Source organism: Myotis myotis, unplaced genomic scaffold (genome assembly GCF_014108235.1).
Source record: "Myotis myotis isolate mMyoMyo1 unplaced genomic scaffold, mMyoMyo1.p scaffold_m19_p_2, whole genome shotgun sequence".
In the NCBI taxonomy this organism is placed as follows: domain Eukaryota; kingdom Metazoa; phylum Chordata; class Mammalia; order Chiroptera; family Vespertilionidae; genus Myotis; species Myotis myotis.
Genome location: NW_023416324.1, coordinates 84,886,159 through 84,900,795, shown reverse-complemented (window position 1 = coordinate 84,900,795; position 14,637 = coordinate 84,886,159). Strand labels below are relative to the sequence as shown.

The following is a 14,637-nucleotide window of genomic DNA, read 5'->3' as shown; positions in this document are numbered from 1 at the left end:
CTTTCCAAAGCTGGATTTCCTGTCCCGATGAGGAATCGGACCTTCCTCAGCTGTCAGTACCATTCTTGTCAGCTAACGAAGGAGTCTGAAGGTAGACACTGAGGCAGAGAGAAAGGGCTGACAGTAGACATTCAGAACAGGGAGAGTCCATTTAATAAATCGCCGACCTCCCTGGCAGGGTAGGATGAACAGTGCAGGGACTGGGTTGTGTCAGCTTTCTCACTAATCGGCTGGGCCTCCGGTCCTGGGCAGCATGAGCTGTTTTTAGAGATGTTTTAAATACGTCCACATCTCCTAATTTTGAGAGCCGTGCATGCTGACATTTTAAAGAGGAGTCTATCTTTGGGGTAGCAGCCAGATCCAGAGAACCCTGAAAACTAACCCATGTGGGAATCCGTGAGCTGGAATAGAGGCCCTTAGGGTCTGTCATTCATGTCTCCACATTTGGTTCAGCTGAGCTTGCACCTGGCCTGCCGCTTAGACACCTGTGGGGCTGAGCAGATAGGGTGAAGGGAGAAGCAAGCTGAGTTCTGTGTAGGGGAGACAGACATGACACCCTCCTGAAAAGAGGCAGCTATTCTTCAGTTCCAGTCAACTGCCATCCTGAAAAAGTACCGCCTGTGTTCCCAGATCTTTCAAGTTTCAGAAGAAACCAGAAATCTGGATTTTTAGGTGAAATCTGATTTTAGAAATTGGCTGAAATATTTCAAACAGCACCTTGGCCAAACTAAGCATACCTCTGCCCCCCTGGCTGCCAGTCTTTGCTTTCCCTGGTGTGTTCCTGCCCTCCTCCTTCAGTACCTTGAGAGCCTCTGAGGGAGGCTGGACAGCTCTTCGCTGAGTCCGTGCCTTGGCAAGACTCTGCTTTTAATACACATCCTGCCTTCACACCTCTGTGCCTTTGCTCATGCTGTGTTTTTGTCCAAGATGCTCTTCTTCCTGTTCTCAGATTCAAATTTCATTCAATTCTCAAGGCCAAGTAGGGTGCCTCTGTCCCATGAAGCCTTTCCCAGACGGATACAAGAAGTATCTCCCTTGGCACTCCAGGAGCATGTCCTCCATATGTACCTGAGGACATGGTACTTATCCCTTGTGGTTTGACTGTTTCAGTGCCTCATCTCAGCATTGTGGAGACAGAGATCATTCTTCTTCATTTAAAAATTTTTTAAATTGATTTTTAGAGAGAGTGGAAGGGAGAGGGAGAGAGAAACATCAATGTGAGAGTGGAACATAGACTGGATACCTCTTATATAGGCCCTACCAAGGATCAAGCCCACAACTTGGGCATGTGTACTGACTGAGAACAGAACCAGCAACACCCAGGTGCAGGGGACTGTGCCCAACCAACCACTGAGCAACACCAGCCAGGCCATTTTTATTTAATTTATTGATTTTTTACAGAGAGAGAGAGGTGAAAAAAAGGGAGAAAGAGAGAGAGAGAGAGAGAGAGAGAGAGAGAGAGAGAGAGAGAGAAACATTGATTTGTTGTTCCACTTATTTATGCATTCATTGGTTGATTCTTATTTGTGCCCTGACTAGGGATTGAACCACAACCTTGGCATATCAGGAGGATGCTCTAACCAATTGAGCTACCCAGCTAGGGCCTCTTCTTCATTTGTATATAAGCAGCAGTTTAAAGGCCCCGCACTGTGTCTTGAATATAGCAGATCTTAAATAATGTATTGACTGAATGTATTAACAAACTAAGGAAAAACTCAAGGCTTTTCTTACCAAGATGATATGGAACTAGAGAGGATACTAAACAAGGTCTGCCTGTATAGGATAAGACTGGTTTCTAGGTAAGTTAAGCTTTAGGTTGAGTGGGATCCAAGGGACAAAGGGGTAGAACTGTGTCTTACCAGCCATGCATGGCAGCTTCGGGCAAGTGAGGAAATAGAGTGACTGTTAGATAAAGCTGAGAAATCAGAACCCATGGGAAAATGATCGCCTGCACTGCATTTGGTGCAAACCACTAGTAGAGGCCAACTTGGGCCACTAGATGGTTTCCTTTCCCCAAATCTAGAGCCTGCATGTGACACAAACACCTGTGTTCTTTTCAGCCACAAGCCAGAAACATATGCGGGAGTTGTGCAAAAAAGAAACAAAACCAAACTCTGCTTTTTACCTTAACATCAGAAGGAAAATACAATAGGAAGGACCAGGGGTCAAGCTTTCTCTAGTTGTGAGAATATGCGACAGGCCCGTGTCATGGGAAGCTGTGTAGCAGAGGCCATGGCCACACTGGGCCTTTAGCTCATCGAAAGGATTAGGTCTGATGAGGGCAGTGATTGAGAACCTCAGCTGGATTCAGACAGAGCTGCATCTAAACCCTGTTTCTACCACTTACTAGCTGTGAGAACATGTCCAAGGTATTTGTTCATTCTAAGCTGTTTCCTCATTAATAAAATGATAATAAAATACTCATAGGATATTATGAGCATTAAATGAGATCAAGTTCAGAAAGTACTCAGCATAGAGTAAACCCTTAAGCCTTAGCTCTTTTTAATATAATTGTTATCTAGGTTGAACTATTTTACCTATGGACTTAAAATTGTGAACTAGGTCATTTAGGTCAAACATTCTATCAGAGATTGCTTAAGAAAATGAGAAAAAGATATTAAAAATCTTCTTAATAGCATCAAAGAGTTAAAAGATAGTAAAGAATTACCGGGTCCAAATTTGGAAGTAGAGAAGGAATTCATAGAGCCCACATGTTTCCTACACTGGATTTATTAATTCTCTGTGAGCCCAAATTTTGAGGTTGCATTTTCCTTGAGGACATTTGCTGTTGTCTCCGATGCTACATTGTGTTTTTTATAGCTCTTCTGGGTGATGGGGGATATGAATGTTAGGTAGTGGCTTACCAAGGTAGAGACCCTGATAACCATGCCCCACTTTGGGTTGGGACCTTAAGGGCTGCATGCTAAAGTAAAAATGAACTGAACTCACCCTTGCATAGGCTGAGACTAGGTTTTAATCATGAGGGTTGGCAAGAATATCTCAATGTCTGAAATTAGAATTTTGTATGCCTATTAGGCTGAAAAAAGGAAATAAAATCCACTCTCGAAGTAGAGAACATCTTTATAGAATCTCTTAAAGTGATTTCTGTAAATATCTCAATGATACAATGTCCACCACACAGTCAAAGATAGCCAGGAATGCATGAGCCAAGACTGGGAAAAAAACAACAGCCTATTGTTGCTTTCTTCCTAATATGATGAGGATGTTGTTTGTGTCTTAATGATAGATTTGGAGGCCATTTTGCTTCAAAATGTTTCACGATTAAACGATGGGAGAGAAAAATGTAATTATTCTTAGATTTAAGTCAGATAGAAATTAATCTTCACAAATGCATGAAGTGTTCCTAGTGAGGCCTTCAAGACAATGGGAATTTTAAATCAAAGCAGTAAATGACAAGAGACTTTGGCCCTTGATAACCATCAGCAGCTTTACTTGGGTTACTATTTTACTTGGTCCTATCAGTGTTGCCATTGTCACATGTATCACTATAACAGCCTAAGACACTCCAGTGGAAAACCCCAGGAGAAAACATGCTTTATAAGACTTAGAGATAAAGATGTTTATCCAAGAGAAAGATGGCAAGGTCCAAAACCCAGGGCACTTTATTGAATTTCTCTTCAGATAAGGCCTTTTCAGTGGAAGATCACAAGTTGGGTTTGTCAAGAGGATCTCACCAAGAAGTAGGGCGCATACCTATCTGAATATCTAAAAGCAAGATACTTCTCATGAGATAACTTGTGCTCACATGGGATCACTTGTTCCAAGGCCTCAGCAAGTCTGCTTAGGGGCTTCTTTCCTTGGACATCACCTTGCCTCCTTAAAGAAGAGCTGGTGGGGGCCTGGGATTGGGGCATCTCAGCAGCAGAGGCCCTGAGTTTAGGAGAACTTCAGCTTCTCAACTGCATGCTGACAATCCAGTAGAGCGCTGAGGGAAGGGGGATGGGGCAGGTGTGCCATTCATGAAATCAGATCCTCCTTGCCCCCCCAAATCCTGCAAAAGCTCATTCTTAGAGTTTCTGGCCCTGCCACGTCTGCTGTGCGTTTTTCTGATGCCAGCTCTACCACCAACCTACTTATCACAACTTTTTTTTTTTAAATATATTTTATTGATTTTTTACAGAGAGAAAGGGAGAGGGACAGAGAGTTAGAAACATCAATGAGAGAGAAACATCGATCAGTTCCCTCCTGCACACTCCCCACTGGGGATGTGCCTGCAACCAAGGCACATGCTTTTGACCGGAATCGAACCCGGGACCCTTGAGTCCACAGGCAGACACTCTGTCCACTGAGCCAAACCGGTTAGGGCTTATCACAACTTCTCATCTCTCTCCTGCAATAGTTGGCCCCGTTTTGACTTCCCTCCTACCATGCTACCAGCAACCCCAAGGAAGGATAAAGGCAGCAACAACAACAAAAATATCTAGATCAAGCCCTGATAATTGACCAATGGAGTGTACCCATGAATCTAGCAGAGCATGAATGTGTGTGACCAGCTCCTGGTGTTTGGCCCCCAGGCCTACTCAAGAGCTAGGCAACCCAGGTGGTGCTCAGGAAATATAATGAATAATTGATGACAAGTTAAAAAGTGCCACTGTGCCATACTGATTACAGTACATATTTATAACCTCGACATTAGCAGTACTTCAGATTGTCAGAATTCAAAAGTGGGCTTCACTGGTTAGCAGCCATCTATTTGCATTTTTCTTGGCATATGTGGAAAGTAAAATTAGATTGCTTCCTGTCTATCTCTAATCCCCTCACATCCCCTGTTTTACTTAGAATTTTAGACTTTATTTATTTATTTTTATCTCTGAGTTTCATGCATTAATAAGAGTATTTAGATTTCTAAAACTGCCTGTTGGAAAGGACTTATTTCACTTAAATGCCCTTAAAAAGCATTAACAGAACCACCACAATATAATAACCTCTTTGTCTTCAAGCCCAGGGACGATGTGATCCTTTCCCTTTGAAGAAAATCCTAGGAAAAGAAACATCCTTATTATCACTGTCCGCCCATTAGAACTTGGATCCAATATTCAGAAACTGCAAAGTTATAGAAATTTGTCGGTTTAAAATCCAAGATTACTAGTTGCTTTTTCTATGACCAGAGAAAAAGCCACGTGTTTCCTACACTGGATTTATTAATTCTCTGTAAATTCTCTCTGCCCAGCTTGGGTGTAGCAGTGAGCTCATTTATTTACTTGCATAGCAACAATATAATGAAAACTGTGTCTGGCCACCTTCATGGGCCATGGCCATGGTTAACCCTTCCTAATGCTTATCTTGTACTCATCAAGGTTTTTCTCTCTGTTTTTGGGAAGCAATTTACTTGCCTTTAAAGACATTTTGATGTTTAATTTTATGCTAGAACTATGCCTTTTGTTAGACACATCTAAATTATGGTCAATCTCTTTTTCAAATGAGGAAAAAGTGACAACTGAAAGCTCAAAAGTGGAACGGGGCTCTTGGGTCACTTTCATTTGACACAGCATTTGGGCGGCGAACCACTCAATGGAAACAGTGCCCTGATTGTTAAGGCCTAGCACGTCTCCCCTGCTGCTTTCAGGAAGCTCTTTGTGTAGTGAGCGCTAAAGCAATATTTAGCTATGGAGTGACCGAGTGCCAAGAGCAGTTAGGAGCTCTTTAATGTGAAAGAGCACGATGGGCAATGACGCCTGGGTGCCTAAGTGGTTTGGTCTCTCTCTGGACAAGGCCTGACACGGCCCGTGACAGCTGGCTATAGCAAAGCCGTTTTTTAAATATCCCATGAACCAGAATGTTCTTTGAATGAAAACTAGAAAAGGCACAAGCATTTTGGTTCTTTTGATGTCCAAATAAATTCAACAGGACACTAAACACTGAATCTGGATTTTTGAAGTGGATTTTAGAGAGATGTCCACAGATGCCCTAAAGGGGATATAATTATGGAAAGAAATCAAGGAATGAAAATGTCTGGACCCAAATGCCCATGGGTATCGTTCCTTCCTTAAATAGGAGACCTCCCACGGCTTAACTGGGAGGAAAGACAGGCTGGCTGATGGAGCAAACTGACCACGTGGCAGAGTTTAGTGCCAGGTCTGAAGGGAGCTGACCCAGGGTTGTCGCTTCAAGAGACATCAGACCCACCAAGAGCCTCTGCCAACCCCACAGGATTAAAGAGGAGAATGGGCAGAAAATAATGAGTTCCAGTATGAAGTACTTTCTTAGCTCTTTGTAACAAAAAAGAGAGAAGAGTTCTTAATATCCAGACCAGGTATGGAAGCTGGTCTGCCAACTCTTTCTCCCTGGCTTAGCATACCCCAAACCTCCTCTCTCTGTTCCTGCCTGCACCCTGCTTTCTACTGACATGGTTCTATCTTCTACAGGAGACTGTGGTTTCTAGGAAGGTGGATTGAATCCTAAAGGAAGAGTAAGAAGGATTTGCCAACACTTTGGGGTCAACTGAAATTTACATCAACATCTGAGTGTCTTTTGTTTAAAAAATTTTGAGTCCAGGTCATTTCATTAAACTTTTCAAGCAACTCTGTGAAAGAATCAGATAAGGATATTTGGATCATAAAATTTTAGCAAAGACCATTAAAGACAATCCAGCCTTATTCCCCATTTCACAGTTGAGGAGGCTAAAGTTCAGAGAGGTTATTCAGCTCATTAATGACAGAGGAGTGAATGAGAACCTTGGTAGTTAGCTGGGCCCACAGCGTGTCCTGTTGCCTACACTCAGAAGACATGTTAAAAATTTACTACTCTTCTAATTTCACAAACACTCCCAGAGAAAGTTACTTCCTTATATGAGAAGCAAAACCTAAGATCTGGGTCTCTTATTTTTTGGGGGTGCCCCTTTTACTGGCAAGCCCATCCTGGGAGATTTAACTATGCCTGGTTAAATGAAGTTTCCATTTGAAGCAATCTGAAGTTATTTGAAAAGATTCTTTTCAGCGGCAGAGAAAGCCAACATAGCAATAGTCTCGGCCATGTCCCACAGACTTTGCATCAGCTTCATGGCTGCTCAGGACTTCTGGATCAGCCTGCCACGAAACTGACCACTGCAGCGGGGAGGTGGGCATTTCTTCATCTCTTACTCAGATTCCCTCAGTTTCGAGGTGACTCTAAGCATCTGAGGTGGGAACCTTCTGGAGTGACTTGAATTCTTCCTGGCCAACAGGATGCGATTTAGCACCCAGGATTCTGGTGAGCTGGACTTGCTAATGAAGTGTCTAAATATGCCATCTTATTTTAGGGCTTGGCAACATCAACCATTAGCTGGGATGTAAAAATCATTAGTTTCAGAGTCAGACAGACGCAGGCTCAAATATCAATCCTGCCGCTTACTAGAATTATGTCCTTTAGCAAGTTAACTTACTCCTCAGACCGCAGCCCCCTCCCTGTAAAGTGAAGGTTGTATGGAACACCTTATGAGGCTACTGAGAGGATTAGATGAGATGATGGATATAATGTCCCTAACATGGAGCCAAAGCTCAGAGGCACCATTGAGTCGTGCCCACTTTAGATCTAAAATTACCTTGAAAGATGAGTAACTTAATAACATTCTAAATGCTGCACAGTTGATTGGTGGTAAATGTGAAGACAAATAATTATTCTGATAAATAACTGGTCTAAGCACCAGGCTGTATGAAACACATATTATAAAAATTATCCAAATAAGTCAGATGTGATTATGGCATTGCTAAAGGAGCCTTTGCTTCAAAAACTGATTGACTCTGGGGTCCCTTGAAAGAGAGGCTCCTTTGTACTCTTCAAATGTTACTGGGGTTATAACTTTTAAGAAAGACACACCCCTCTAGATGTGAACCTTGACAACCAGGTTTGTGGCACAGCTATTTAGAACCCAGTGTGTTCTGATGGCACCCCTCTCTGCATTTTGCCCAATGTACTCACACAAGTCCGTTTTCAAAGATGAGTGCAACCAGTACTAAGTTTGCATTTCATCATCCAATCAAATAAATAAATGTATTCTTTTCTTCTCCCTCACAAATAGAGTTTAACCACTTAGCCTGACATCATACTACACACAATATCTGACCTATTCACTCTGATAAGCACAGTCACTCAGCATGAAATCATTGAAAAAGGAAGGGAGATTACCTCTGTCTGCTCTGGTGTGGGTTTATAAGAAGTTACTAATGCACTCTTAGAAATATGCATTATCTCTGAGCTTTATAACAAATTGCAACTGAGTTTGAAGGCCTTGGCATTCATCAAACAAAAAGGACCTTTGTTCATTTTTAAGGAGATATTACAGTTTGCTCATTCTACTGGCGTGGGTGACTCTACTGGGAAGAGATACTTCTCATTTTCAAAGTGAGCTCATCAAGTCCTGCCCTTGAATTGCTCAAGGGCTTCAAATTTTGTGTAAGATTTAAAATTTATCTTGATTCTTGAGGGTAGAGATATTAAATAAAAGTTCACTTCTCTGCATAGTCCCAAAAGCCACGTGTTGAGGAAATAAATTCATTTAAACTAAGATGATTTTTATACAAAAGTGTACAATTCTGGAACATGGTTGTACTTGACTGAATTTATAAGTGACGAAACTAGAGGTACCTTCTGTTCTGTCAAACCCTGCTATTTTTCAGGGTGTGTATGTGGTGTGTGTGTGTGTGTGTGTGTGTGTGTGTGTGTGTGTGTGTAGGAAGGGAACAAAAGAAAGTGAGGTGAAGTCAGAGTTTATTTTCTCTGGGAGCTTTTATTTCCTCTAAATCTATTTTTACTTGTCGTTGGACAAATCACACAGCTAATATATAGCAGTTAGTTGGCTAGTAACTGAGTGTTGCTCTGGGCAACCAGATTTCACAATGCTTTCAATCCCAATAAGGGAAGTTCTCTGTTTTTAACCAATCAATGGCTATGGGTGTGTATGTATGTGTACGTGTGTATCAGCGTGTGTGTGTGTAATTTATGATGACTCAGTGTCTAAGAAGGTACAAAGATTGTAGTTAATCTATTTCTGGTTCTTATATTACCTTTCAGGAATGGGCTGCGAAGACCTGGCTAAAATCTTTGAATCATTTCCTGCCAACATATGGCTGTGTCCCATTTTGGAAGGTCAGCAATGTAATGGGGTCTAGATAAATTTTAATATTACTTGAGTTTTCTGAGTGCCACCCCTGAAGCAGTATTGGCCCCAGCCTAGCCCATTATACACATGATAATGGCAGACTACTAGAGTTTTAATGAGCCCATTAGCTTGACATTAAGAGAAATATATAACATATTTTGGAGCCATAGAGGAGGTAGACACTGCTGGGGTACAGAGAGAAAGCTTCACAGAGGAGATGAACATTAAAATGGGTTTTAAAGGATGAATAGGAGTTTACAGATAGAACAGAGGAAAGGCATTCTAGGGAAATAACAGCATACCCAAAGGAAGCTTTGCCCTTCAGGAGAAAAAGTGTACTTTTTCTCTTTAGGTTACTATAGAAGAGTTCACTAATACTGTTGTCTATACTGGGCAAAATGCATAAAAGTGAGGTCCTCAGATAAGCTGAACTGTACATCAATCACACTTTGGATGCTCATTTGTTGTGTATAGATAGATATGGTTACGGAAAACAGATGGTGACATTCTCCAAGACCCTTCTGGGGGAAAACTATCATGTATAATCTGACATATGTCATAACAGAAGGTAATGAGCTGAACCATGGGATTTGAACAGTGTGTGATGGTGAATGGGTGATAAGATCAGAACCACTTTTCTGTTTATTTAAAGGTCAATTCAAATTAAACGCTTCATTTCTTGCTTTGGCCTTGCTCATTGGGTGTTATCTGGGTGCTGATATTTTGCGGGGAGCTTGGCCTATAGCAGTAAAGAGGCAGCCATGGCCCCTGCCTGCCTCAATGAGTTAATAATTTAGCCCATACTCATCTTCAGAAGGACTCAAAGCAAATCTAATTCTACCAGTTAGAATAAAGGCAACATGTCCAAACATAACCAGAGAAACACATGTGATTCCCTGTGAAGATCAAGCATGAAAGGGATGAACTCAGGGGCAGTTTTACTGATCTTTGAAGTAGAGAAATGAGGCTGTGTTAGACCTTCATAGACCTTGGGCTTCGTAGGTTTGGGAGCTCCACTCCAAACCGTACTCCCATACTAAGTAGGATTTTTGCTTTTAAAAACTCAGCTTTTCAAATTATTGGGCTATGACAGTGATGGCGAACCTATGACATGGGTGTCAGAGGTGACACGTGAACTCATTTTTTAGGTTGATTTTTCTTTGTTAAATGGCATTTAAATATATAAAATAAATATCAAAAATATAAATCTTTGTTTTACTATGGTTGCCAATATTAAAAAATTTCTATATATGACACGGCACCAGAGTTAAGTTAGGGTTTTTCAAAATGCTGACACACTGAGCTCAAAAGGTTCGCCATCACTGGGCTATGAGTAACTCATTTAATTTAGAATTGCCTCTGAGTTCTTGGAAATCACAAGGCATATTTAGAAATCTTAGCAAAGTAAGAAAAATCCAACCTACAATTTATTTTTAAATATAATCAATTAGTTATGAGCCCTAAATGTAACAATGAGATTGACACGATATTGTTTTCTACACATCTGTCTGCAAATTAATAAACACTTACATTTGTTTAAGTATTTATTAATTTCTATTTTGTAGTTTTCCCCTTTCATATTTTGGAGCCAAATTTTTCATTCAGCTCTCAAACATTCTCGTAGGCCCTGGGCATTCTGCCCACAATGCCTAATGGATAAAATGGTATTGCACACAGAACCCAGAGTGAAATGACCAATGAAATTAAGTAAAGGTGTCAGTGTATATGGTTTCCAAATAACTTTGGGAGCTCTTTTCCACTCTGTGCCAAATTCTTATAGAAGCAAAAAGAGAGGCACACACTGAAAGGGAGCAGTCTCTGTTAGCAATAAAGTATTTGCATAGCCCAGCCAATGTGGCTCAATGGTTGGGCGTCAAACCAGGAAGTCATGGTTTGATTCCTGGTTAGAGCACATGTCCAGGTTGCTCACTCCCCAGTAGGGGGCATGCAGGAGGCAGCTGATCAATGATTCTCATCATTGATGTTTCTATCTCTCATTCTCCCTTTCTCTCTGAAATCAATAAAAAAAATATTTTTAAAAAGTATTTGCATGTTTGGTGTAGAGTGAGAAACACAAACAGGGCTGATGCAGTTCAAAATAAACTGTAAAGGGAAAGGACAAGGCGAGGGGAACTAATATTTTTAAGCCCTTGCTGTGCTAAGCACTGTGCCAGGTCCTTTCTATGTATTGCTTCATTTAAGTGTCACACCAACCCTATGATTATTCCCATTGTACAGATGAAGAGAGCAAAACCTGAAGTTCAGAGACCTGCCAAGGAAGAATAGCTATGAAGAAACAGAGCCAGGAGCGGCCTACCTCCAAAGCCCATGCTTTTCCACAGTACTCATGTGTCTTCTTGTTTCACGAAAGGGTGGGGGTCATATTATATGATTATCTTTTCCTAACCGCTCATTTAATGAGTGATGAATGTCTTTTCATGTGGATGGGATGTAAGAAGGAGGTAGAGGCTGAAGTTTCCCAGAGAGCAAAGTTGAAGTGATAGAAGGCAGAATTCACTGTCTTTCTTTCCTCCCTCAGTGATTCATTAGTAGAAAAAACTGTGGTGGATAACATTTCTGAAGCCCACAGTCTGTTTGCAACATCAAGGGAATCTTTAACTATGGAAAGTCCCAATTCACAATCAGATTGGAACATGCCCAATACACTACATGGTCCACCCCTTTACAGTACTTCTCAGAGTGCAGTCCTGGACTACCTCCCCCCGAACTAGCCAAGGAGCTTACTAAAATGCATATTCTTAGGCCTGGGCTTGGAGAGTAAGGGAGTGCATGTGCTGTGTAGTAACAGCAAATAAAATGGGAAGAAGTCTGAGGTTTATAGACTTTTCAGACTTGGAATGAAAAAGGTTGAGTCTAAAAAAGAAAACATGTCACCTTCCTGCCAAAGTAAACTGTAATGAAAGTTTAGACCCCACCACCTCTCAGCCAAGCATTTCCTGTTCTGGTCTCCCCTGTCTGCCTCGCACAGGCTCAGATGAAGGGAGAGCTATTTTTAAGGTGCAAACAACCAGCGCTAAGAATGAGAGAAGTTATTTATTTATGGTTACACCTTTCGACTATTCTTGTTCTCCTCTGGAGACAGAGCCTGGTTTGGCTTTCCCTTTGAATCTGACGTCCGTGGGGTAATGACTTTGAAAGGTCATGGCCAGTCTATCCTCTGCAGACAGGAATCATTGTCTTGGGCAATGCTAGTCAGAAAGCTGTTTACCACTTCTTGAGGAATTCCTCCTAATGTACACCCACACCCACCGGGTTTAGGCAACACGTATTCTTGAGAAGTGTTTTGTGAGACATACTTTATGTGTTAGAAGGTGATTAAGATTCATTTGTGGCTTTGTTATTTAAGAAATCCAACTGTAAATCCCCTCCCCCTATTTTTTTTCAACAGAGGATTCCATTATCATGCAAATAGATATTCTCTAATTTATATGGATTTGTAAATTCAGACTTTGAATTAGATTTTCTTAAGGCAGTACACCTGTGCCTGTAGTGTTCTCAGAGCCAACAAGATTTTTTTTGGCATAGAGAGCTGCATCTTTCCTCTTCTAATTCAGAGGTCTTTTCTTATTCCATTCAGTTTGCCATTCTTAATACCAACCTCACTGGACCCCTGTAGGCCTTTGGAATTTGCTAGTAAACAAAAGAGAAAAGCCCTCCCTCTCACACTCAGGTAAGCAGCAGCATCTTGGTGTTGGCTGTTACCCCCATAAGCTCACTGACATTATTTCCTTCCCAGCACTGACAGTACAGTGTCTGCTTATGTCACACACTACAATGTAAGCATCGCGAAGGTTTGGGTCACCTTTTAATTCGTCACTGCATCATAAGAATAAAAACTACACTAGATGCTTAAAAGTCATTCAGTTGACACATTTCCATTTATCTCAAATTGTCATCACATTGGAATTCTATAAAGTGCTGATGAGGTCATTCCTTCCCTTTCTTTTATTTTCTTTTTAACATGATGCCTTTCTAAATATCCTAGCTCCACTCTTTTTACCCACTGGCTCAGGCATTATTATGGGAATTACTTGAGGATAAGAGGATGACTCCTTTCTAAATACAAGTATCTCTGTGTTTTAAATGAATCAAACTGTAAGCCAGTAACTGCAGAACAAGTTGGTTGGCATGACCCACTCCCAGCTTCCTTGCTTCCTCTACTTCTAGTGGGCTCTTGGTGTGCCAGGCCAATGGGGTCATGACTCAGCTTTTGGTGAAAGGAGGGTCCTTGCTGCTTCACTGCGCTTGTACAAAATTTGGTGCCTTGTACCACATAGGGAAGAAACAGAAAGACTAGAAACTATTTGAGGGTAGAACCTAGGTCTAAAAGCAGATCTATCAGAAAGATGGAAACAACTTAATGATTCAGTATGCCCTGGAATGGCCCAGGAATCCATGATGCCTTTGGATCAACAATAGTTGGCACACAGTAGGAATTCAAAAAAGTTTTGCTGACCAATGAATGGAAAAAATGATGCAAAAATAATGCTGAGCTAGGGTATTTAGATATGCTTACCACTTGGAAGACATACTTACTTCTTGGAAGGGTCAAGTTCTTATTTTGGGAACATTTCTATTACTCTGAGTGCAGTGGAAAAAAATAAATTGGAATAAAAATCCAGTCAGTTGCTCACTCACCTTTTTACTAAAGTGGGGACCATTAGCCCCTCCAATGCCTCTTTGCACTGATGGTGGTACTTGATATACATCTTGTTCCTGGGTACCATGGCCAGTGGGTACTTGATAAATTCCCTGATGTTGGTAGGAAGGTGGTACTTGGTAGATGATGTCTCGAGGAGCACCCTGTGGGTTTGGCACTTGATAGAGCTTCTGTTGGCCAAAGGCCTGGTGCATCAGTCCAGAAGTAGGCTGGTCCTGACTGGAGGAGGTCTCCTGTACTGGGCCAATGAGAAGCTTCACCCGGTTGCCTGGGACAATCCCTTGCCGGCCGTGTAAGGAGCAGAGCCACCATCCTTCCAGTCCTCCTGTGTTCTGCTCTATGACAGTCAGGATGTCTCCCTTGCGGAAGGCCAGCTCCTCAGCACACTCTGGGACATTGTCATATAAGGCTCTTGCCATAAGATTCTAGGAAGGAAAGAACAGAGGGGAATCATGTTAGAATAGTAGCTTAGTCCCTTTAACACCTAAAGCTCATGCTCCTATGGAGAGGCACACCTCCTGGAAAGAAGAGAAGAATAAATCTAAACGATTGCCTGTAAGGAGAAAAACAGATGGTGCAGACAAAAGACAGATACATGCATTCTGCGTCTGCCACCAATGACATCAGACTGCCTCGTTGGAAAGGCTCAGAACACCACAAGAGCTCTTTCCTCTCGCAGCCGATGCCGTGCCAAGGAATTATGAGCAGCTCTGTAAAGATTCAGAGGATGGTTCCCTATACAAAGCATTTTTCTTCCTCTCCCAAAGCCAGCTTAGGAAGGAAAATATTCCAAGATATTCAGATATACTACAACTGACATTTCTCCATTTTTTCATAAAGAGTTAAAGAACATCCCTAA

General features: G+C 41.7%; 1 protein-coding gene across 7 annotated transcripts in view; it reads right to left on the bottom strand.

Moving 5' to 3' along the window:
- Nucleotides 1-14,637, bottom strand: part of NEDD9 (neural precursor cell expressed, developmentally down-regulated 9) — a 182,335-nt gene that overhangs the window by 12,744 nt on the left and 154,954 nt on the right. For all 7 annotated transcript variants that reach the window (XM_036347075.1, XM_036347076.1, XM_036347074.1 and 4 more), the window contains one exon: nucleotides 13,757-14,203. In XM_036347075.1, the coding sequence (XP_036202968.1) occupies nucleotides 13,757-14,203 (447 nt within the window). The remainder of the gene's footprint in view (nucleotides 1-13,756; nucleotides 14,204-14,637) is intronic.